The following is a 24,834-nucleotide window of genomic DNA, read 5'->3' as shown; positions in this document are numbered from 1 at the left end:
GAGTGGCACAGTTCAGTTCAGCGGGAGGACAATGAATAAAAATAAATACAATCGACCCTCCATATCCATGGTGGGTTTCACATCCGTGAACCCAACCAACTGTGGACTGAAAATATTTGGAAAAAAAAAAAAACGCATCTGTATTGAACATGTACAGATGCTCTTCCCTGCCATGATTCCCTAAACAATACAGTATAACAGCTATCTACAGTGCACTATTTTAAGTAACCTAGAGATAATTTAAAGTATACAGGAGAATGTGCATAGCTCATATGCAAACACTACGTCCTATCAGTGACTGCAGCACATGGGGATTTTGGTATCCCAGGGGGTTCAGAGACTTAACAGATACCGAGGGATGTACCGCTGGTAAAGAATATGCAAACAGGCCGGGCGCGGTGGCTCACGCCTGTAATCCCAGCACTTTGGGAGGCCGAGGCGGGCGGATCACAAGGTCAGGAGATCGAGACCACGGTGAAACCCCGTCTCTACTAAAAATACAAAAAATTAGCCGGGCGCGGTTGTGGGCGCCTGTAGTCCCAGCTACTCGGGAGGCTGAGGCAGGAGAATGGCGTGAACCCGGGAGGCGGAGCTTGCAGTGAGCCGAGATCGCGCCACTGCACTCCAGCCTGGGCGACAGAGCGAGACTCCGTCTCAAAAAAAAAAAAAAAAAAAAAAAAAAGAATATGCAAACATACAGAGTATCCATCCCCTCATGCTCCTAAGGTCCTAGTGAATGGTATTTCCTGGGCTAAAATTAGTTCTACCAAAAAAAATACCTTCAATAAAAGCAAAAGATATTTTAACAATTTTAACACCACCACACTGAAGCTTCAAATTCTGGTCTGAATCCTGCTGTGAGTAGCTGCTTAAATTAAAACTAGGACTCACACACCATGTATATCAAGTTAGCCAGAATACACTGAACTTCGTCAATGTCCACGTCCTCCACCTGCATGAATTTCAAGGCGACCAGAAAGGCATCCAGAGACAGCTGGTGTGTTTTCAGTAACAAATACCTGGAAGAGGGGAGGAGACGGGCACTGTGGTTACTGACAGGACGCAGCACTCCGCAGCCAAGAAAAGGCACCTTTTAATAAGCCAGTGTTCTAAAGGAGCACAAAAATTCCCACCTATTAAACTCTAAAATACACTCTCAAAGAGCTATTAAATCTAATTTGACTTTTCAATCTTAAAAAAGTCACTAGTACAAATACAGTTTTTAATTATTTTCTAAATATTTCATTAATCTAAGGTGCCTTTTTTTCACATTTTAATCTCCCTGAAATCAGGAAGCACCTGACAACGGGCTGTGTCTCACTGATTCAGCGAAATACGGCCCCTACTCTTTGTGATGTGCTACCCACAGCTCTGTACAAAGTTGGCCTTTGCCTGGAGTTTACTGAACTGAGATCCTGCTGGGACGAGGCCTCAAAAGACATGTGAGGAAAGGAATGACGATCTCTGCGTCTGCATTTGTGACAGGCGGAGTGGCTGGGAGGGCTGCTTGGTCAGGACTAAGGGAGGGGAGTGAGTGGCGAGTCCTATGTGGTCTGATGAAACGTGGTACCGCGGCTCTCAGGGCTGATGTTCTCAGGCCGTCTTCTCACACAGAATCCGCTTACCTCCCCCAGAAGTCGAGGCACAGCTTCTGCTACTCACGTGTCTCTGCGCAGGGCCCCAGCAGGCAGTGGGCGGAGGCTTCATTTTATCCCACACAGCGGAAGAAAGATGACGGCCCTGCCCACACGCTAGCCTCCTTTCTTAGCCTGCAACGGCCCTGGACGTCTGACCGCTCCGCCGAGAGCCACACTGGGAGCCCAGTGCGCTGGGGAAACGCTTACACTTTCTTAAAGAGGTTCCTGTAGGTGATGATCTTCAGCTTCTCCAGGATGAGGAAGATCCCACAGCGAATGAAGAAGGCCTCGTGCTTCGCCAGCGCCTCGTGCAGCAGCAGCAGGTTGCCCTCGCTGGTGAGGGGGGACACGCGTCAGAAGGAGGGTGAGTTTCTCACACAGCGTGCACGTCAACTCTCACCAGGCTTGCACTTGTAAAGCCCCAAACAGAGAGGACGGCACACTCTACCTCACAGCTCTGGTTACTTCCCACGCCAACTCTCACCAGGCTTGCACTTGTAAAGCCCCAAACAGAAAGGACGGCACACTCTACCTCACAGCTCTGGTTACTTCCCACGCCAACTCTCACCAGGCTTGCACTTGTAAAGCCCCAAACAGAAAGGACGGCACACTCTACCTCACAGCTCTGGTTACTTCCCACGCCAACTCTCACCAGGCTTGCACTTGTAAAGCCCCAAACAGAAAGGACGGCACACTCTACCTCACAGCTCTGGTTACTTCCCACGCCAACTCTCACCAGGCTTGCACTTGTAAAGCCCCAAACAGAAAGGACGGCACACTCTACCTCACAGCTCTGGTTACTTCCCACGTCAACTCTCACCAGGCTTGCACTTGTAAAGCCCCAAACAGAAAGGACGGCACACTCTACCTCACAGCTCTGGTTACTTCCGCAAACTGCATCAGGTGATACTTTTTCAGGAGCTCCACAGTGGGCATGTGACCCTAAGACAGAGTCAATTTTCCAGAATGAAAACACTTTCATTTTTGACAAAATTGTCTTTGATAAACATTCATATCAAGGAATTAAGTTTTAAGAAAATTGCAACCTGAGTTTCTTAGATGTCCACAGATGAAACACATCACAGTACATTAGGAAAACAACACTGGTCTAGAAATCAGAACACCTGGTGCAATACACGTGCGTCACGCCATGACACGTGACCTTGATCTTGACCTTCTCACATTTCTTTGCATTTCTACAACAGGAGAGTGATAACTGAAGAAATGTGAGTATAAGCATGTGATCTAGGAATACGGAGGTAGCTTCCAGAAGAATCAGCTAAGAATTTGACACTGGCTGTCTCTTAAACAGGGTGAGAAGTGGGGAGGGCAGGGCCACAGCAGCACTTCTCCATCACAATCCATTCGGAATTACAGAAGCTTTAGCCAGCTGTGTGTAATGCTTTTCTCGGTCAATTAACTTGCCAGTTATTTCAAGTATCAAAAATACATTTTAGTAACTAAATGAAATACCCAGAGAGAGGTTGAAATGACATTTTTTCTTTCTCGGTGAATCCACTGCTTTTAACTTAGGTTTTAAGGGAGGAATACAAATGATAGGTACTTATTTTGTCACATGAATATTAAACTGTAGAGCTAAATACTTTAAAGGGAAACAGGACACAGGGAAAGCTTTTCTAGAAGGACCTGGAGGCGTAAGGCATGAGGCTCTGGGTTTCGGCCACACACGGTGCATGTTCCTTCTTCATTCTGGGGTGTGCTCCTACATAGCTCAGGCTGTGATCAACCACTGTCTGCTGGGTTTTAAAAAGCCTATCAGCTGTCAACTTCGTGAAAACACCAGGATCTATAAACAGGGAGTAACAATCACTCACCAATAGCATTTTTACTGGAAGCAAATAGATCAGAATCATCCTTTTGTTCTTTTGACTAGAACGGTGACAATGCTCAAAGGCAAATGACAGGTACTCCTCGGCTGCAAAGAAGGCAGAGCCAGCATGCGTGAGACCAACGCACCTGCTTCAGGCCCCTTCCTGCTCCGTATTCTACCACCATCTCCTGATTTAAAAGGCAAAAGCCCCCTCCCTTTATTATCTCAAAAAATATCAGCCCAGTTTCATTTCTGTGATCAATGACTTTCCTTAAGTAAAATCTATAACCCCAAATTCAACAGGAACTGCCTGGGAAGTCCTACTTAACAGAGAAAAACTGAAGAAACTAACTTTCACAGAGATTCTGATTTGCCTAAGGTCATCTGGCAAGCCATTATGATAACATTTTAAAAGTTTGACCCTGCTCAGATGATTTCTACATTCATGAAAAATGTAAAGACATATTTAAAAATGTACCTCCACAATACATTTTAATCACTCATAATTCAACAGAATGAAAATAACTTAGTGAAACACCATCCTCCAGCTTAACATATAATTAGTGAACATATATCTTCTATTTTAAATGACCACATGCTTTAAAAAATTCTTATTAACGTATATTAATTCTGTCCTGACAGCAATCTTAAAAAAGGATTCCATTTCATATAAAACAGATTTGAATTTAATAGATTTCAAAATACAAAAGTAATTCTACTTGTCAAGATTAATCCTACAAACTGCACATGACAGGCCTGCGGAGAGTTCAGCCGCACGAGGAACTCTCAGAACAGGCAGCAGCTGAGCCTCGTCCTGAGGCCGGAAAGCTGAAGGCAGAGGAAACGTCAGGGGTTTCTGGACAATGATTCCACATTCTCCCGAGGTGATGGGAAGAGGCTTTGCTAAGGCTGGGTTTGGGTCAAGAATTAGGAAAGTAAGATGTTCCTGTTTATGTAAGTTCTTCCTGAACAGTGATACTAAGTCCCAAATACAAGAGAACAGAGGTGCTCAGAGCTGCAGAGGCCCTCCCTTATGCAGAATGGGTCACCAGAAGCAACAGGCCCTAGGGTCTGGGTTGAGGCCTAGGGAACCCACACTGAGACCACACATTGCCTCTGCTCCTAAACTGTGTGGCCACATTGGCACAAAAAACATCCAGTCTTGAACAGTGAGCGTGAATGCTGTGGGGCCAGTGTCGCTTCCAAACTACAAAGCCATGACCCACAAGGAGCCCTGTGGGGCTGAGACCAAGGAACAAGGATTTACTCAGAGTCTGCAGTATCCCACCCGCTGCCAGTTTGACTTTTGCAACCCAGCCTCTAAAAAGTGTACCTTTGCTACTGCCCGAGGTAATCTCAAATTCTCCTGGATGTACAAAAATGCATTTTTCTTTCTTTTTTTTTTTTTTTTTGAGATGGAGTCTCGCTCTGTCACCCAGGCTGGAGTGCACTGGTGCGATCTCGGCTCGATGCAAGCTCCGCCTCCCGGGTTCACGCCATTCTCCTGCCTCAGCCTCCTGAGTAGCTGGGACTACAGGCGCCTGCTACCGCGCCCAGCTAATTTTTTGTATTTTTAGTAGAGATGGGGTTTCACCATGGTCTCGATCTCCTGACCTTGTGATCCACCCGCCTCAGCCTCCCAAAGTGCTAGGATTCAGGCGTGGGCCACTGTACCCAGCTAAAAAATGCATTTTCTAATAGTTAATGCAAGCTGAGATTTTTCTGCTGTCTTTGAGGGAACCTTAGTCATTTTGCATCAAATAATATATTTCGGTTGGAGTTAAAAATATCTAGTGGGGTATAAATCTCTGAAATTAATAAATTAATGAAAGTATACAACAACTGAGATACTCCAAATATTCTCTTACATAAATAATATAAAATCACAGGGAAGAAAATCACCACAATCTCTGCAGACATTTTATCCACTTAAATACAATCAGGGCTCTGGGAATTCCTGGCAGTAAAATGGAAAACAACATCTCTGAGAGCTACAAGGCAGAAGATCTATGGCCAGCGCTGGCTTTTTGAGGACACAGAATCGCTCAGTAATCTCGGAACATCACACTCTCAGTGGCTTTCTATTTCTTTTACAGTCAAACAAAAGGGTTGGATGATACAGACTTAAATAAACTTTTTAGCTCTAAAGATGTCAGAAACTATGAATATGTCACATCAATATTAATAATCATTTCTGGCTATGTTAGGTATTCAAAAATACCACCTAATGAATCCTCGGAAGAAAAAAAAATCAGTATCTTAATAAAATCCAATAGAACAGAATTTAAAAGCTTCTCTACCTTTATGCTTCATATTAAGAGAAAAAAAAAAAAGAGAGGAACAGGTAAGAAAAGCCCTTCTTTAAAAGCCCTAGATCTACTAAAAACTATGAAAGGAAATCAACAGTCAGACTATATAAGCCTATACAGTAAAAACTGTGAAAGGAAATGGTCAGTCTATACAAGCCCATAGAATAAAAAGCCAGAGCATCCTTATGAAAGGGCTACTATTTATCTTGCATTGCCTAAAGTTATGTTGCTTCATGTACTTGGGGCTGTGTGCTCAGCAAACAGCTGAAGAAGAGTTTAAAGTCTGGTCTGAGTACAACAGAAGACATCACAAAGAATGATGCCATGACAGCCAATAAAAAATTACAAAAAGAAGAAAGGACTAGTTTCTTGTTCTTGAGAAAGTTACCAACGTAAACTAATACAATAATGTCAGGTGTGGCAGCAACACACTGCGCGAGGCTGTTTAAACGTGAGCTCTGACGCCAGGTCCAACGGCATATCCCCTGCTTCTAAGTCATTCCATGTGGGATTTGTAGGTTCAAGTCAGTCGCTGAACTAAATGTTGTCCTAATCTCCATTTCCTATGTCAACATAACCAGCATCTATTACAGGGTCAAAAGGCAAATAGAGAAAACAATGATTTACATTCTATTCCGAGAACAGTCATGTTTAGTGAACTCAGAAAGGATGTCTGCGATGCCTGTGAGATTCCAGCATGCACTTCAGAGACCCAGTGTGGATTAAGAACCTTCAATATAATTTCCCTTTATTTAATCAGCTTTGGTGTCAAATATGTATATATAAGTTGATCTGTATTTACATAAATATTCTACCCTTAAAAATAAAATACAGTAATTGTGTTCTCTGAAACTATATTATTCAAAGTTGTTCAGAATGCAACGTCTTATTTAAAATACTGGGAAAAAAGAGATTAGCAACATACCTTGCTTAAAGTCACTGTCAAACATGGCCTTGCGTCCAACGTAGTATTTGTATGTTACTCTCTGTGCAGTGCTGTAATCGTCTTTCAGGTTTGAGCTGTCAATTGCTCTAATTAGGGGTTTACATAAATGGAGTTTGTTGATCTATAATGAATAACAATCCATTTAAAATATTTAAAAACAACAAAAACGGGGTAAAACAAATTACTATGCATGTCTCCTCAAAATGCAAATTACAAAACCTATTATATCACAAAAATTATTTATATAATAATAAAAACCAAAACAGAAAGCAGCCATTGTAGACGACATTCACCCTGGGAGGCTCTGGGAAGCCGTTCCAGGTGGCACAGCCCTGCAGAAGCCTGTGCTTACGCAACACCGGCAGGAAGGTGGGGTGCTCTACAGGAGTGGAAAGCCCTGGACAGAAGGCACAAGGCCCAGCTGCTGACACATGATGGGCTGCTCTTCACCTGACTGACTTTATGTGGCAATGGTTTTTGTATCCATCTATCCATCTATATGCCTGCTTTTCCATAGTTAATTATGACCACAGAAGACAAAAGGCTCTGGAGTGAAACCGCCTGCACTGCAAGTCCAAGCTCACCATGCCGGGCCAGCTGCTTCACACGCAGGTGCCTTCGTCTCCCCGGGGCCGGGAGCGCTAACCCCAGAGGGCCGGTTGTCAACAGGAGACATTCAGAACAGTGCCTTGCCCCTAGCAGGCATTCAACAAAGGCTCGCTATTAAGACTAGGAATACGGTTTTGACCATTTCGCAGGCAACGCCAGGGAGGCCAGCTAACCATATGTGGTATGTGGGAGGACAAGGAGAATGGAAAATTGGACAGACAGACAGAATTCAAACAGAAGCGCACCTTGAAGTAGATTTTGAACAACTGGTTCACCAGAAACAGCATGCCCCACTTCTTAGAGTCCTCTATTCCAGCACGGCTATGGGGAAACAATTTTTTTTAAGTTACATAGCAAATAAAATGTTTATTTCACAAAATAAACTGCCTAAACAAATTAATATCTTGAGATAAAGTACCAAAGCTCAAGTCATATTCATATCAAGTCATATTCATCAAACAAAATAACATTATGAAAAAGATGTCTTACCTGATGGGTAAAAATGAAAGAAAAAGCAAACCAGGAAAATCCCAATTACCTACTTGAGTAACATCCTCCCTCCGCGTCACCAGCTAAAAACTGCCTCGTTTGCAGCAACAATGTGTAAAAGTTAACTGTTATAAACCATTTTTGAAAAATGGAAAAATAGGGCATGGTGGCGCGTGCCTGTAATCCTGGCTACTCAGGAGGCTGAGGCCGAAGAATCACTTGAACCTGGGCCAGTGCATTTCAGCCTGGGTGACAGAGCATGACTCCGTCTCAAAAAACAAAAACAAAAACAAAAAAAAGAAAAATGGAAAAATACCTTCTCATCAGGACAACAAAACAAACCAGTAAAACACACAGAGGATGAGTCCCACCAAGGAAGACACAAAAAGTACACACTGTGGGCGTCCATTTACATGAAGTCACCAGAAAGGCAGGAAGTGACCCACCGGGGAACAAATCCAGACAGCAGAAAGGGCCTGCCCCAAATGAGGGATGAGGGAAGTTTCCAGGTTGACAACCATGTCCTACACCTCAACAGTAAGCAGACAGATAATACTATAGGTAGTTAATCATGTCCTACACCTCAACAGCAAGCAGACAGATAATATTGTAGGTAGTTCACTGTCCTATACCTCAACAGCAAGCAGACAGATACTACTGTAGGTAGTTCGCTGCATGTAAATTTACCTCAAAAGACTGAAGAAACAGAAACTGAAGCACCTAGGTGAGGTGTGCCTCTGTCTGCAATTAACTTAGAAATAGTCACGTGTTATACAACATTTTGGTCAACTACAGATGACCATTGAGATGGCGGTCCTACAGATTCTCATACTGTATTTTTACTGCATCTTTTTGGTGTTTAGATATGTTTAGAAACAAATAATTCCCATTGTGTTCCGGTTGCCTACAGCATTCAGTGCGGCCACACAAGGGCTGCTCTTGCTCCTGGCAGCCTGGGAGCCACAGGCTACTCCACACAGCGGTGGTGTGTACTAGGCCACGCCATCTAGGTTTATGGAAGTACACAACAAAATGATAAAATCACTCAGAGTCAAGGCACAAAAATACAAAAGTGCCCAGTACAGAAAACAAGCAGGTGGTTTACAAGTCAGAGAACATAAAATTACTCTTAAAGACCAAAATGTGTCCGTATAGAAACACTTAAAATAATGTAAACATACAACTTTAAACTGTTAAAGCCTGTTGTATAACTGCCTGTGAGCTGCTCTAAGCAGCTCTGTGACTTTTATCACTCCCGAGGTGTATGACCTCAAACAAGAGTCTCTCAAGGTCTCGTTTTCCTCATCTGAAAACGAAGACAAATAATAATACTGTTCTATGACTTCAAAGAGTTACGGGAAAACCAAACAAAACACACAAGTACTATGTAAGTCACATAAAATGCTGCATGTATGGTAATATCGTAGCTGGTCTGGCACCAGGAACAATGACCTCTATTGGAGAGTATGTGACGAAAACAAACCCCAAGGGGAAAGATGTCACTGGGGATTTGCCTCTGTCTTCTGAGTGTCCCCTCGGGGTGGAAATGCTGGGTCACACAGTAGCTCTACATTCAACTTTGAGGAACTGCCTTCCCGTTTCTGCACAGCAGCTGCACTGGTTTTGTTCTCCTGGCAATGTGTATGAGGCTCCAGTCTCTGCATCCTGGCTGGCGCTGCCCATCTTTCTGATTGCAGTGCTACCACTGGGTGTGGACTGGCAGCTCTCGGAGGTTCTGATTTGCATTTTGAGTGACTGATGCATTAGTCATTGGTGGCTAATGATGCTGAGCATCTTTTCACGCACTTACTGGCCACTTATGTATTTTGTTTGGCAGATTTTTCAAATTCTTTAACCATTTTAAAATTAGATTGTCTTTTTACTGTTGAGTTGTAATAGTTCTTTATATATTCTGGATATTAGGCCCTTACCAGATGTATTATTTGATAGTTTATTATTGTTTTTCACTTTTTTGAGAATGTCCTTTGAAGTCTAAAGTTTTTAATTTTGATGAAGTCCAATTTATTTTTTCGTTTGGTTGCTTATGCTTTTGTTGTCGTATCTGAGAAGCCACTGCCTAATCAAAGGTCATGAAGATCACTGCCGTGCAGGAATATACCACCAAGCAAAATTTCAAGTATTCATTTAAGAAACACTGATTGAGCTCCTGGAGTGCAAGGAGCGTGAGTGATGGAGAAGGCCCAGGCCCTCATGCACTTGGCAATCAAATACAAATCACCTACACAGTCATCAATCATTCGGTAAACGCAGTGAAAGAAACGTACAGTCTGCTATGAATGTTTATAAAAGGGAAATCTGATCCACTGTGAAGTCCAGCAGCGAGAGGCTTTAGAGACGGTGGAAACCTTTAAACGAGTGTAGACAGCCAGGAGTCGAGGAGAACCTTCCAGCAAAGGAAACGGCACTCATGGGAGGCCCCAGTGGGAAAGCGCCATGGCAGAGGAAGGACTTTTCTACAGTCCAGCCTTGGTAGGAAGGTTCCGAAGCGAGGCTGGGTAGGGAGGCCATGTTATCCCCACAGCACTATACATCTTGTAGGCTTGGCTGAACAGTTGCACAATTCAAACTCTGGTTATCTTCAGCAATAGGACGCCTGAGGTCAGAGGCTCCCCTCTTGGTTAAACCAGCTAAGATCAGCAGGATGCTAAGTGGAAGTCTTTGCAGAGCCTCCAACTTCATTACAATCTCATTTTCATGCTCAGTGACACTCCCGCCAGTGCCACAACGGCTGACAATCACCACAACAATGATGAGAAGAAGCCATAAAAGGACAAAAAGATGGCAGTGCTTCAGCTCCCAGAAGTTCACCGCCCATTTCCAGAAAAGCGATTAATATTCTTCCCCTTGCTTTCAATGTCCAACCCCTTCATTCAAGAAACCCTCTATTTCAATCCCCTCACCCCTCAGGAGTAGAGAAGTTGATTTGTGAGCCACACTCCTGCTTCTTCATTCCTTGGCCTTTACATACAGCTTGCTCTGCTCAACACTTACTTTTGGTTTCATGGATTGGATCTATGACACCCAACAGGAAAAGTTCCCATCTTTTGAGGCGACCAAGTTTATTGGCAACAGACACAGTGAGTGAAAAGAGAGGCTGGGCTACTGCTACTGTTTAGATATGGATTTTTGGCCACATCACACCTCATGTTAAAACACGATCCCCATTGTTGGAGGCAGAGCCTAATGGGAGGTTTTTGGGTCTTGGCGGCAAACGCCTCATGAATGGCTTGGTGCTGTCCTTGCCATAATGAATGAGTTCTCGCTCTGGCTCCTGTGAGCGTTCCCAGAGAGCTGGTTGTAGAAGAGCCTGGCGCCTACCCTTCTATCTCCTGACTCCTCTCTTGCCATGTGGTGGGCTCCTCTTCATCTTCCAGCATGAGTGGAAGCAGTCTGAGGCCTTACCAGAAGCAGATACGAGCACCATGCTTCTTGTGCAACCTGCAGAACTGTAAGCCAAGTAAATCTCTTTTCTTACATTCCCCAGTTGTTTTGTTGACCAAAACAACTACTCTCTGGGAACAATAGTTTTTGTTTATTTACATATGGATACCTTTGATAACCTTTCTTTGTTTTAAAATTTCCTAAATCTCACAAATAAATGTAATTATATACTGGGTAAAGAGATGAGAGTTTTAGAAGAAAAAATGGAAACTCTAGAGTAGAATCAGATGGAAAGTTGAGAGTTTAAAAATAAATAATGGCAGAAAAGATCAGTCAACTTGTAAGCAGGTCAATACAAATCACCTAAAATGGAGGAGAGAGGAAAAAAAAGATTGAGGCCAGGTGCAGTGGCTCATGCCTATAATCCCAGCACTTTGGGAGGCCCAGGAGGGTGGATCACTTGAGGTCAGAAATTCAAGACCAGCCTGGCCAACATGGTGAAACCCCATCTCTACTAAAAACACAAAAATTAGCTGGACGAGGTGGCATGCGCCTGTAATCCCAGCTATGCAGGAGGCTAAGGCAAGAGAATGGTGTGAACCCAGGAGGCGGAGGTTGCAGTGAGCTGAGATGGCGCCACTGCACTCCAACCTGGGCGACAGAGCAAGACTCTGTCTCAAAAAAAAAAAAAAAGATTAAAAAATAAACAGAGAGACTAACAGTGGCCTGTGTGGGATAATATCAAGCATTTAACACATATGCAGTTGAAATCACAGAAAGAGAAGAGAAAAAATGGGGCCAAAAGTAGTTGAAGAATGTAAAATATTAAATTTTTAAAAACATCAACTTACAAATACAAGAAGCCCAATGAACCCTGAACAGGAGAAATTAAAGAAAAATAAAGCCAACTATGCACATCAGAGCCAAATCACTGATGCCAAATGATAAAGAGAAAATGACAGCCAGAGCAAAAACACCCATTCTATACAGGGAACGACGGCAAGGACTCATCAGAAGCAAAGGAAACCAGATGGAATGACATTTTTAAAGTGCCGAAAGGAAAAAAACTGTCAACCCACAAGACTCCACGTAGCAAAAGGAGCCTTAAAAAATGACAGTAATCTTCTTCACTGGTAAAAAGAGAAAATTTCTTAAAAAAATAAAGACAGTTTCAGAAAAATGAAAGCTTAGAGGATTCACTGCCCTCAGACCCTCAACAAATGCAAATGCGGAAGAAAGTGCTTCAGGAAAGGGAAATGGCACCAGACAGAAACTGGTTCCTGCAGAGAGGAGCTTCAGGCATGGTCAAATGTGGGCAAATGAAAAGACTTTTTTTTCCCTCAGCTCTTATTTCTTTTACAAAACAATCAACTTTTTAAAGCAAAAATAATGATGGTTGTGGGATTATAATATGTGTAGAAGTAAAATATACGTCAACAATAAACACAGGCCAGAAAGGGTGAACACTGCGACAAAAACCACGACCGACAGCGTCCGACAGTCCTCAAGTCCTTACTCACGTGTCGCTGGCACAGACCCGGAAACAGCTCATCAGTAACTCTGCTGCTTTTTCCAACATGTCCCCAACTTTGCTTTTTCCTTTCTTTACCAACTGCTGATCTGCCTAATAAAATATAAAAAAATTTATTTTATTTCATTTTTCCGAGACAAGATCTTGCTGTGTCGCCCAAGCTGGAGTGCAATGGCCCAGTCACACCTCACGGCAGCCTCAACCTCCTGGGCTCCACTGATCTTCCTACCTCAGCCTCCTGAGGAGCCGGAACCATGGAACCAGGCACCACCATGCCTGGCTAGGTTTGGGCTTTTTTTTTTTTTTTTTTTTTTTTTTTTTTTTTTTTTTTTGTAGAGACAGGGTCTCACTTAGTTGCTCTGGCTGGTCCTGAACTTCTGACTCCAAGTAATCCTCTCATCTTGGCCTCCCAAAGTGTTGGGATTACAAGCGTGAGCCACTGTGCCCAGCCAAAACATTCATTTCTTAAAGCAAAAAATAGGTACAATTAAGAGCCAAAGTCCCGAAAGATTCTGGAGAAATCAGCTAGCATGTGCTACAATATTTTTAAAAATTGAGAAGTCTGTATTATTCCAATTCTTCCATAAACCTCAACTTTCTTCAATTATTTCAAGTTAAGTCAGTCACCAACTTTTCAAACCTGCACTGCATGTTACTAAGCGATTGAGCTCTCTTCCTTCAGTCCCTGAAGCTGGCTGGTCAAAATGCTCAAAATAAAAACGTTTAACAAATACCAAAGTCATCGCTGAGTCTGACTTTTCCCTCGCATTTGCGAGGGTGGCCTTGGTTAAAGAAGAAAGAACCTGTTTCTCCCACTTGTGTTCTCCACAAACGCAAGGCCTACAACAGGCTTGCAAATGACCCACAGCTCAAACTATATTCACGACAACACTAAGCCATCATGGTCGTTTTTTACTATATTAATTTTGCACATATATAATTTTTACTATATATATTTTGCACCGATGGTGCAAAAACAGCAATAGGTAAAATGCTGGAGTGCTCCCACCAGCAGCAAACTACACGAGTGATCATCATATTCTTAAACACCAGACACTTTGCAATCAATCAATCAATCAATCAATCAATCAACAAACCAGTAAAAATAGTTTCCTTTTAACAACGCCCTTGATGAGCCAAGCACAGCGGCTCACACCTGTAATCCCGGCACTTTCGGGAGGCTGAGGTGGGAGAATCACTTGAGCCCAGGAGTTTGAAACCAGCCTGGGCAACATGGCAAGACTCTGCCTTTATAAAAAATTTTTTTAATTTGCCTGGTATCGTGGCATACACCTGTAGTCCCAGCTATTCGGGAGGCTGAGGTGGAAGGCTTCATTCAGCCCCAGGAACTCAAGGCTGCAGTGAGCTATGACTGCGCCAGTGCACTTCAGCTGGGTGACAGAGCAAGATCATCTCTAAATAAATAAATAAAATGTCCTTGATAATGTAGTAAATACGAATTTTCTTAAATCTTGGTCCTTGAGCACACGTTTTTTATATTCTTTGTGAAGAAATGAGAAGCATACAGCGATTCTGTTGCACACGGGTATCTCATGGCTGTTTACAGAAAACCTCTGGGCAGCTGTCTGAGCCGTGAGCTGGACTAACTGCTTCTTGTGGAACAGAAAACTGACAGACAGACACAGCTAGCTACCCAGGCTTGGGCATCTGGCTGACCACACTCTCCAAAACGAATGAAACAAATCTGTCACTTCCAGGCAAACAACTGATGGTAATGGTTGCCAACAACAACATTTGTGCTTTCAAGAAAAATCAGAATTCTGGAAAACTTTTCTCAACCACCGTGAGCTTTGCAGCTTTTCCTTACTCCAAGGCTTTTCTGATGAGACCCCTGTAGATGTTAAGAAAGGTAGGGGTTTGGGGGTTGGGTTTTTAACAGTGGTGTGCTAACACTTGGGAGTTGCTGCGTGGTTCAGTAAGCCAATACTCTCCAAATGGTCTGCTATGGTCTGAATGTTTGTGTCCCCTCCAAAACTCATGCTGAAATCCTAACCCTCAAAGTGACGGTGTTTGGAACAGAGGCCTCTGAGAGGTGATGAGGTCATGAAGATGAAGCTGTCATGAATGGGATTTGAAGAGAGATCCCTTGCCCCATCTACCACGTGCAGATACAGCAAGAAGGTGCTATGAGGCAAGAAGCAGCCCTCTTCATCAGACACTCAATCTGCTGGTGACTTGATCTTGGACCTCCCTGCCTCCAGAACTGTGAGACATAAATGTTTGTTGGTTACAAGCCACCCAGTTTATAGTATTTTCTTACAGCAGCCCAAATGGACTAAGACATGACTGACGCAAGATACTATGAAATCCATTCAAAGTGCTTTAGGCAGACCAGTGGATTTTAGTGTAAAGGTAGAAAAAGTTTATTGGGACTCTTCAGAAGCCACATGGTAACTAACCTTTTTAAAAAAACTGCCTCTTGGAGTTTTCATATGTAGAGTCAAAGAATTATCTCAATGGTCTGGAAAGCCTATGAGAATATTCCTCTATTTTCCATCTACATCTTTGTGATGTAGCCTTTCAGCATCAGGCAGAGAAGTACTTAACTCAAAACAGTGCACTGCAACAGAGTGAGTGCAGAAGCAGGCAAGAGACCGGACGGCTTCTGCTGAACTAGGCATCGAAGAGGTCAAGAGTGATGTGACACCACTTTTCTTAGTATTTTGTTTTGGAAATACAGTTTTTTTTTTTTTGTTTTTTTGTTTTTTTTTTGAGACGGAGTCTTGCTCTGTCACCCAGGCTGGAGTGCAGTGGCCGGATCTCAGCTCACTGCAAGCTCCGCCTCCCGGGTTTACGCCATTCTCCTGCCTCAGCCTCCCGAGTAGCTGGGACTACAGGCGCCGCCACCGCGCCCGGCTAGTTTTTTGTATTTTTAGTAGAGACGGGGTTTCACCGTGTTAGCCAGGATGGTATCGATCTCCTGACCTCGTGATCCGCCCGCCTCGGCCTCCCAAAGTGCTGGGATTACAGGCTTGAGCCACCGCGCCCGGCCAGTTATTTTTTATTTAAAAAGTCAGTTATGTTACATGTAAACGGTTTATTGTTGCTTTAAAATGAATAAATATTTTTAAATCTTTTCTAATTAAAATTTCTAATACAGTAAATATAAATAGATATAACAAAAATAAAAGTTCTCTGAGGTCTTCAGTGTACTTTTCAGTTCTAAAATTTCCATTTGGTTCTTTTTTTAATTTATTTTTTATTATACTTTAAGTTCTAGGGTACATGTGCACAACATGCAGGTTTGTTACATATGTATACATGTGCCATGTTAGTGTGCTGCACCCATTAACTTGTCATTTACATTAGGTATATCTCCTAATGCTATCCCTCCCCACTTCCCCCACCCCACGACAGGCCCCGGTGTGTGATGTTCCCTTTCCTGTGTCCAGATGTTCTCATTGTTCAATTCTCACCTATGAGTGAGAACATGTGGTGTTTGGTTTTCTGTTCTTGCGACAGTTTGCTGAGAAAGATGGTTTCCAGCTTCATCCATGTCCCTACAAAGGACATGAACTCATCCTTTTTTATGGCTGCATAGTATTCCATCGTGTATATGTGCCACATTTTCTTAATCCAGTCTGTCATTGATGGACATTTGGGTTGGTTCCAAGTCTTTGCTATTGTGAATAGTGCCGCAATAAACATACGTGTGCATGTGTCTTTATAGCAGCATGATTTATAATCCTTTGGGTATATATCCAGTAATGGGATGGCTAGGTCAAATGATATTTCTAGTTCTAGATCCTTGAGGGCCACGCTGTCTTCCACAATGGTTGAACTCACAGTCCCACGAACAGTGTAAAAGTGTTCCTATTTCTCCACATCCTCTCCAGCACCTGTTTTTTCCTGACTTTTTAATGATCACCATCCTAACTGGTGTGAGATGGTATCTCATTGTGGTTTTGATTTGCATTTCTCTGATGGCCAGTGATGATGAGCATTTTTTCACGTGTTTGTTGGCTGCTCTTCTTTTGAGAATTATCTGTTCATATCCTTTGCCCACTTTTTGATGAGGTTGTTTTTTTCTTGTAAATTTGTCTGAGTTCTTTGTAGACAAAGAACTGGATACTAGCCCTTTGTCAGATGAGTAGATTGCAAAAATTTTCTCCCATTCTGTAGGTTGCCTGTTCACTCTGATGGTAGTTTCTTTTGCTGCGCAGAAGCTCTTTAGTTTAATTAGATCCCATTTGTCAATTGTGGCTTTTGTTGCCATTGCTTTTGGTGTTTTAGACACGAAGTCCTTGCCCATGCCTATGTCCTGAATGGTATTGCTTTAGGTTTTCTTCTGGAGGTTTTTATGGTTTTAGGTCTAACATTTAAGTCTCTAATCCATCTTGAATTAATTTTTGTATAAGGTGTAAGGAAGGGATCGAGTTTCAGCTTTCTACATATGGCTAGCCACTTTTCCCAGCACCATTTATTAAACAGGGAATCCTTTCCCCATTTCTTGTTTTTGTCAGATTTGTCAAAGATCAGATGGTTGTAGATGTGTGGTATTATTTCTGAGGGCTTTGTTCTGTTTCATTGGTCTATATCTCTGTTTTGGTACCAGTACCATGCTGTTTTGGTTACTGTAGCCTTGAAGTATAGTTTGAAGTCAGGGGGCATGATGCCTCCAGCTTTGTTCTTTTGGCTTAGGATTGTCTTGGCAATGAGGGCTCTTTTTTGGTTCCACATGAACTTTAAACTAGTTTTTTCCAATTCTATGAAGAAAGTCATTGGTAGCTTAATGGGGATGGCATTGAATCTATAAATTACCTTGGGCAGTATGGCCATTTTCACGATATTGATTCTTCCTATCCATGAGCATGGCATGTTCTTCCATTTGTTTGTGTCCTCTTTTATTTCCTTGAGCAGTGGTTTGTAGTTCTCCTTGAAGAGGTCCTTCACATCACTTTTAAGTTGGATTCCTAGGTATTTTATTCTATTTGAAGCAATTGTGAATGGGAGTTCACTCACAATTTGGCTCTCTGTTTGTCTGTTATTGGTGTATAAGAATGCTTGTGATTTTTGCACATTGATTTTGTATCCTGAGACTTTGCTGAAGATACTTATCAGCTTAAGGAGATTTTGGGCTGAGATGATGGGGTTTTCTAAATATACAATTTGTGTCATCTGCAAACAGGAACAATTTGACTTCCTCTTTTCCTAATTGAATACCCTTTATTTCTCTCTCCTGCCTGAATGCCCTGGTCAGCACTTCCAACACTATGTTGAATAGGAGTGGTGAGAAAGGGCATCCCTGTCTTGTGCCAGTTTTCAAAGGGAATGCTTCCACATTTTTCCCATTCAGTATGATATTGGCTGTGGGTTTGTCATAAATAGCTCTTATTATTTTGAGATATGTTCCATCAATACCAAATTTATTGAGAGTTTTTAGCATGAAGGGCTGTTGAATTTTGTCAAAGGCCTTTTCTGCTATCTATTGAGATAATCATGTGGTTTTTGTCTTTGGTTCTGTTTATATGCTGGATTACGCTTATTGATTTGCATATGTTGAACCAGGCTTGCATCCCAGGGATGAAGCCCACTTGATCATGGTGGATAAGCTTTTTGATGTGCTGCTGGATTCGGTTTGCCAGTATTTTATTGAGGATTTTTGCATCGATGTTCATCAGGGATATTGGTCTAAAATTCTCTTTTTTTGTTGTGTCTCTGCCAGGCTTTGGTATCAGGAAGATGTTGGCCTCATAAAATGAGTTAGTGAGGATTCCCTCTTTTTCTATTGATTGGAATAGTTTCAGAAGGAATGGTACCAGCTCCTCCTCGTACCTCTGGTAGAATTTGGCTGTGAATCCATCTGGTCCTGGACTTTTTTTGGTTGGCAGGCTATTAATTATTGCCTCAATTTCACAGCCTGTTATTGGTCTATTCAGGGATTCAACTTCTTCCTGGTTTAGTCTTGGGAGAGTGTATGTGTCCAGGAATTTATCCATTTCTTCTAGGTTTTCTAGTTTATTTGCAGAGGTGTTTATACTATTCTCTGATGGTAGTTTGTATTTCTGTGGGATCAGTGGTGTATCCCCTTTATCATTTTTTATTGTGTCTATTTGATTCTTCTCTCTTTTCTTCTTTATTAGTCTTGCTAGCGGTCTATCAATTTTGTTGATCTTTTCAAAAAACCAGTTCCTGGATTCATTGATTTTTTTGAAGGGTTTTTTTGTGTCTCTATCTCCTTCAGTTCTGATCTGATCTTAGTTATTTCTTGCCTTCTGCTAGCTTTTGAATGTGTTTGCTCTTGCTTCTCTAGTTCTTTTAATTGTGATGTTAGGGTGTCAATTTTAGATCTCTCCTGCTTTCTCTTGTGGGCATTTAGTGCTATAAATTTCCCTCTACACACTGCTTTAAATGTGTCCCAGAGATTCTGGTATGTTATATCTTTGTTCTCATTGGTTTCAAAGAACATCTTTATTTCTGCCTTCATTTCGATATGTACCCAGTAGTCATTCAGGAGCAGGTTGTTCAGTTTCTGTGTAGTTGAGTGGTTTTGAGTGAGTTTCTTAATCCTGAGTTCTAGTTTGATTGCACTGTGGTCTCAGAGATACTTTGTTATAATTTCTGTTCTTTTACATTTGCTGAGGAGTGCTTTACTTCCAACTATGTGGTCAGTTTTGGAATAAGTGCGATGTGGTGCTGAGAAGAATGTATATTCTGTTGATTTGGGGTGGAGAGTTCTGTAGATGTCTATTAGGTCTGCTTGGTGCAGAGCTGAGTTCAATTCCTGGATATCCTTGTTAACCTTCTGTCTCGTTGATCTGTCTGATGTTGACAGTGAGGTGTTAAAGTCTCACATTATTATTGTGTGAGAGTCTAAGTCTCTTTGTAATTCTCTAAGGACTTGCTTTATGAATCTGGGTGCTCCTGTATTGGGTGGATATATATTTAGGATAGTTAGCTCTTCTGTTGAATTGATCCCTTTACCATTATGTAATGGCCTTCTTTGTCTCTTTTGATCTTTGATGGTTTAAAGTCTGTTTTATCAGAGACTAGGATTGCAACCCCTGCCTTTTTTTGTTTTCCATTTGCTTGGTAGATCTTCCTCCATCCCTTTATTTTGAGCCTATGTGTGTCTCTGCATGTGAGATGGGTCTCCTGAATACAGTACACTGATGGGTCTTGACTCTTTATCCAATTTGCCAGTCTGTATCTTTTAATTGGAGCATTTGGCCCATTTACATTTAAGGTTAATATTGTTATGTGTGAATTTGATCCTGTCTTTATGACGTTAGCTGGTTATTTTGCTCGTTAGTTGATGCAGTTTCTTCCTAGCATTGATGGTCTTTACATTTGGGCATGTTTTTGCAGTGGCTGGTACCGGTTGTTCCTTTCCATGTTTAGTGCTTCCTTCGGGAGCTCTTGTAGGGCAGGGCTGGTGGTGACAAAAATCTCTCAGCATTTGCTTGTCTGTAAAGGATTTTACTTCTCCTTCACTTATGAAACTTAGTTTGGCTGGATATGAAATTCTGGGCTGAAAATTCTTTTCTTTAATAATGTTGAATATTGTCCCCCGCTTTCTTCTGGCTTGTAGTTTCTGCCGAGAGATCTGCTGTTAGTCTGATGGGCTTCCCTTTGTGGGTAACCCGACCTTTCTCTCTGGTGCCCTTAACATTTTTTTTTTCATTTCAACTTTGGTGAATCTGACAATTATGTGTCTTGGAGTTGCTCTTCTCAAGGAGTATCTTTGTGGCGTTCTCTGTATTTCCTGAATTTGAATGTTGGCCTGCCTTACTAGGTCGGGGAAGTTCTCCTGGATAATATTCTGCAGAGCATTTTCCAACTTGGTTCCATTCTCCCTATCACTTTCAGGTACACCAATCAGACGTAGATTTGGTCTTTTTACATAGTCCCATATTTCTTGGAGGCTTTGTTCATTTCTTTTTACCTGTTTTTCTCTAAACTTCTCTCCTCGCTTCATTCCATTCATTTGATCTTCAATCACTGATACCCTTTCTTCCAGTTGATTGAATCGGTTACTGAAGCTTGTGCATTTGTCACGTAGTTCTTGTGCCATGGTTTTCAGCTCCATCATGTCATTTACGGACTTCTCTACATTGGTTATTCTAGTTAGCCATTCGTCTAATCTTTTTTCAAGGTTTTTAGTTTCTTTGGGATGCGTTCAAACTTCCTCCTTTAGCTCAGAGAAGTTTGATCGTCTGAAGCCTTTTTCTCTCAGCTCGTCAGTCATTCTCTGTCCACCTTTGTTCCGCTGCTGGCGAGGAGCTGCATTCCTTTGGAGGGGGAGAGGCACTCTGATTTTTAGAATTTTCAGCTTTTCTGCTCTATTTTTTCCCCATCTTTGTGGTTTCATCTACCTTTGGTCTTTGATGATGGTGATGTACAGATGGGGTTTCGCTGTGGATGTCCTTTCTGTTTGTTAGTTTTCCTTCTAACAGTCAGGACCCTCAGCTGCAGGTCTGTTGGAGTTTGCTGGAGGTCTACTCCAGACCTGTTTGCCTGGGTATCAGCAGCGGAGGCTGCAGAAGAGTGAATACTGCTGAACAGCAAATGTTGCTGCCTGATTGTTCCTCTGGAAGCTTCGTCTCAGAGGGGTACCCGGCCGTGTGAGGTTTCAGTCTGCCCCTACTGGGGGATGCCTCCCAGTTAGGTTACTTGGGGGTCAGGGACCCACTTGAGGCAGTCTGTCTGTTCTCAGATCTCAAACTCTGTGCTTGAAGAATCACTACTCTCTCCAAAGCTGTCAGTCAGGGACATTTAAATCTGCAGAGGTTTTTGCTGCCTTTTGTTTGGCTATGCCCTGTCCCCAGAGTTGGAGTCTACAGAGGTAGGCAGGCCTCCTTGAGCTGCAGTGGGCTCCACCCAGTTCGAGCTTCCCGGCCACTTTGTTTACCTACTCAAGCCTCAGCAATGGCGGGCGCCCCCAAGCCTCACTGCCACCTTGCAGTTAGATCTCAGACTGCTGTGCTAGCAATGAGGGAGGCTCCATGGGCGTGGGACCCTCTGAGCCAGGCACAGGATATAGTCTCCTGGTGCCGCTTGCTAAGACCCTTGGAAAAGCGCAGTATCAGGGTGGGAGTGACCTGACTTTCCAGGTGCTGTGTGTCATGGTTTCCCTTAGCTAGGAAAGGGAATTCCCTTACCCCTTGCGCTTCCCGGGTGAGGCGATGCCTCGCCCTGCTTCAGCTCTCGCTTGATGGGCTGCACCCATTGTCCTGCACCCACTGTCTGACACGCCCCAGTGAGATGAACCTGGTACCTCAGTTGGAAATGCAGAAATCACCCATCTGCGGCGTCGCTCACACTGGGAGCTGTAGCCTGGAGCTGTTCCTATTCGGCCATCTTGGAACCCCCCTCCCTCCTCCCCCATTCTTCTTTATATTGCCTATTTCCTTGTTGAGACTTTAAATGTTTTCATTTGTTTCAAGCACATTCTAAATTGCTTGCTGAATCAAGAGGGCTGTTTAAAATGCTTATTAGATAATTCCAACATCTGTGCAATCTCAGCATTGGTGTCTTCTGCTGAACGTCTTTTCTCATTCAAAATCTCAGGAAGTTGACATTTTCCTGGTAATCGGTGTCGATTAAATCCTGGACACTTGGGGCACTACGTGACAAGACTGTGGATCTTATTTATCTTCTTTTAGCCTCACGATGTAAGCAGAGAAACAGGCACATCCCCTTTGCCACTGAATGGGGGAGGTCCAGGTCCCCTGCTGAGCCTCTGACATCCACCTAGCTCCTCATTGCTGCTAGCCCAGGGTGGAGGTCCTGGGCCACCCCCGGCCCGCACCACTTTGAAGATGGGGCGGGAGGGACCTGCGGACTTTTTGTGCCTGGCACTGCAGTGAGGCAGTGATGGTCAGAGTTCTGTCTTGCTGGACTGTCTTCCCAGGCTCCTGGTTTCCTTGGGGATTTTGTCTCTGCCTGACAGTGAAAGGCTTCAGGTTTCTAAGGCACCCAGTCCAGGACAGACAGGAGACAAAAGGGAAACCCGGAGCCTCCCTACATCCAACTCTGAGCCCCATCCCCCTCTTCTCTCCACCTCCCATAGCCATGCCAGCCTGACAACTCCCAGGGTTTTAACTGTTTTTAGCAGGCGCAATAGGGAGAAATCCATTGCATGCTGCCTAGAACTGAAGTCATCAATCATTTCTAAAACCGTAAAGGGGTCGTCCTAAAACCAAAAGGTAGACAAATGCTGCTCCATAATGGGGGCTTCTGTGGGTCCCCAAGGGGAAGTCACCTCCATAAAACCCAGGATCTCCCCTCACCCCAGGGAAGCCCCCTCCTACTGCCCAAATCTATATGAAGCTGAATTCTTTTCATCGGGGGAGCAGGCCACATCTTAAAGGTGGAAGAGATGCAGAATAGCTCATTTGTTGTTGTTCCACTGACTTCATAAAAATAATACATACCATAAATGGTTAACGACAAAATGAAACCTCTTCCTCTGTATGAACAGTGTGGAAATCTGAGCAAATGTTTACTTAAATCTGTTTCTGTTAACCTAGAAAGAATAGTCAATATCTGTTCTTTTGCTTCCTATACCAGACACATCTCAACTTCAATTCACTCCTCAAAACTTTTGGAAAGAATGACATGAAATTAAACAACAGTGTTTATTCTACCAAGTGTTAATTTTAAAACAAGTGTTTTATTGTTAAACATTTTATAAAATTTTAAACAATTTTACAAAATTTTATAAAAATTTAAACAATTTATAAAATTTTAAAACAAGTGTTAATTTAAAACCAAGTGTTAATTTTAAAACAATAATGACAGCAAATTAAACTTACATTATTAGCAAACACTCGAAGGTCAAGCGCTACTGCATACATGACAGGCAGAGCCCTGCAGGACAAAAAGTAAACAAGTGTGAGGGGCTATGAGACCCAAGATTCCATCCCCAGAGGTGGGAAGACACAGACGCCCAGGACTACTATGCAGAATGGAGTCCACGCTTATCCAAAACTCTGACAGATGTTTGCTTCCTCACTTTCTGTCCGGGTGGGCTGCAGGCCCCAAACTTCCTGATCATCCCAGGGCCTCACACTGCGGTGCTCCCCAACCCTGCCAAAGGCCCCAGCCCTGCTGCAGCTCCAGGCTCCCAGGATATCCTCCTCCCCTCAGCTTCCCACCAGTATCCAAACAGCACCACTAAAAAAGAAGTGGTTTGATCAGATTTCCTAACAGGAACCAGAATATGTAATACACAAAATGTCACAAAACAACTTTTACAGCCAACTGGCAAAACTGGACTGTTTTCATGTGCAAGTTTTTACGTTAAAAGATAAAAGCGTGGCAGGAGGCGGAGCTTGCAGTGAGCCGAGATCACGCCACTGCACTCCAGCCTGGGCAACTGAGCAAGACTCCGTCTCAAGAAAAGAAAAAAAAGATAAAAGGGTGGGTTTGTTTGCAAAAGGCCTTTGGTTACTTTAGTATAAACAAAATTCAGTATTTATCTATAGTTTGTTAATAAATCATAAAATTAAGAATTAGTTTGGCAAGGCATTTAAAAATACCACCATTATTATGTATTAGAACACCCCAAATGAACGGTAGTTGGTCTACCTCTTTTATCTAAAGTTTAAAACCAAAAGTTCAAAATTGACAACTGAAGGAAAAAACAGTATTTAATAAATATCTGGGGAAATGGACATGTGAAATAAAAATAATACTATATTTACACAGACACACTGCAAACAATGTGGCTGATCTACCATTTAAGTTTGCTAGATTTGTAACTCCATTAATCTGTGTGGATATTACCATATGTCAACACAATGATTATTAAATATCCACATGGAAAATACAATATACATTTATTTAAAGCAAATTTGTAAAAAGATTCTACTTAAAAAAATTGCCATTTACGAATTCAGCTGTTTCTGTTCACACTTACCAGTTTTCTTCTTTGTGGGCCTGGAATGCTCGCAAGAATGATGTACTGTATTAAGGAAGATACGGCATATAAAGTTCAAACAATGCTATGTACGATTAAAGTAAAGAATAAGAATCTAAATTTTAAGGAATGTAGCTCACCCTTTAGCAGATTTATGTTACAACAATAGTAAGTTCTTGAAGGAAAAAAGGTATAA

The 24,834-nt window shown here is 42.6% G+C and overlaps 1 protein-coding gene across 7 annotated transcripts in view; it reads right to left on the bottom strand.

Annotated features, from left to right (window-relative positions):
• LOC105485258 (PCI domain containing 2) overlaps positions 1 to 24,834 on the bottom strand; it is a 51,256-nt gene that overhangs the window by 13,574 nt on the left and 12,848 nt on the right. For 4 of the 7 annotated variants that reach the window (XM_024793936.2, XM_011747505.3, XM_071081001.1 and 1 more), the window contains exons 5-13: positions 24,639 to 24,680; positions 23,533 to 23,587; positions 12,744 to 12,847; positions 7,578 to 7,653; positions 6,703 to 6,844; positions 3,473 to 3,573; positions 2,506 to 2,579; positions 1,845 to 1,970; positions 892 to 1,019 (exon numbers count right to left, since the gene is read on the bottom strand). In XM_024793936.2, the coding sequence (XP_024649704.2) occupies positions 892 to 1,019; positions 1,845 to 1,970; positions 2,506 to 2,579; positions 3,473 to 3,573; positions 6,703 to 6,844; positions 7,578 to 7,653; positions 12,744 to 12,847; positions 23,533 to 23,587; positions 24,639 to 24,680 (848 nt within the window). The remainder of the gene's footprint in view (positions 1 to 891; positions 1,020 to 1,844; positions 1,971 to 2,505; positions 2,580 to 3,472; positions 3,574 to 6,702; positions 6,845 to 7,577; positions 7,654 to 12,743; positions 12,848 to 23,532; positions 23,588 to 24,638; positions 24,681 to 24,834) is intronic. The other 3 variants (XM_011747508.3, XM_011747507.3, XM_011747506.3) reach the window with 1 other exon arrangement.

The sequence above is a fragment of the Macaca nemestrina genome, chromosome 16 (genome assembly GCF_043159975.1).
Source record: "Macaca nemestrina isolate mMacNem1 chromosome 16, mMacNem.hap1, whole genome shotgun sequence".
NCBI classification, from domain to species: domain Eukaryota; kingdom Metazoa; phylum Chordata; class Mammalia; order Primates; family Cercopithecidae; genus Macaca; species Macaca nemestrina.
Note: the sequence above shows the minus strand (reverse complement) of the source record. Positions and strands in the feature narration are given on the sequence as shown.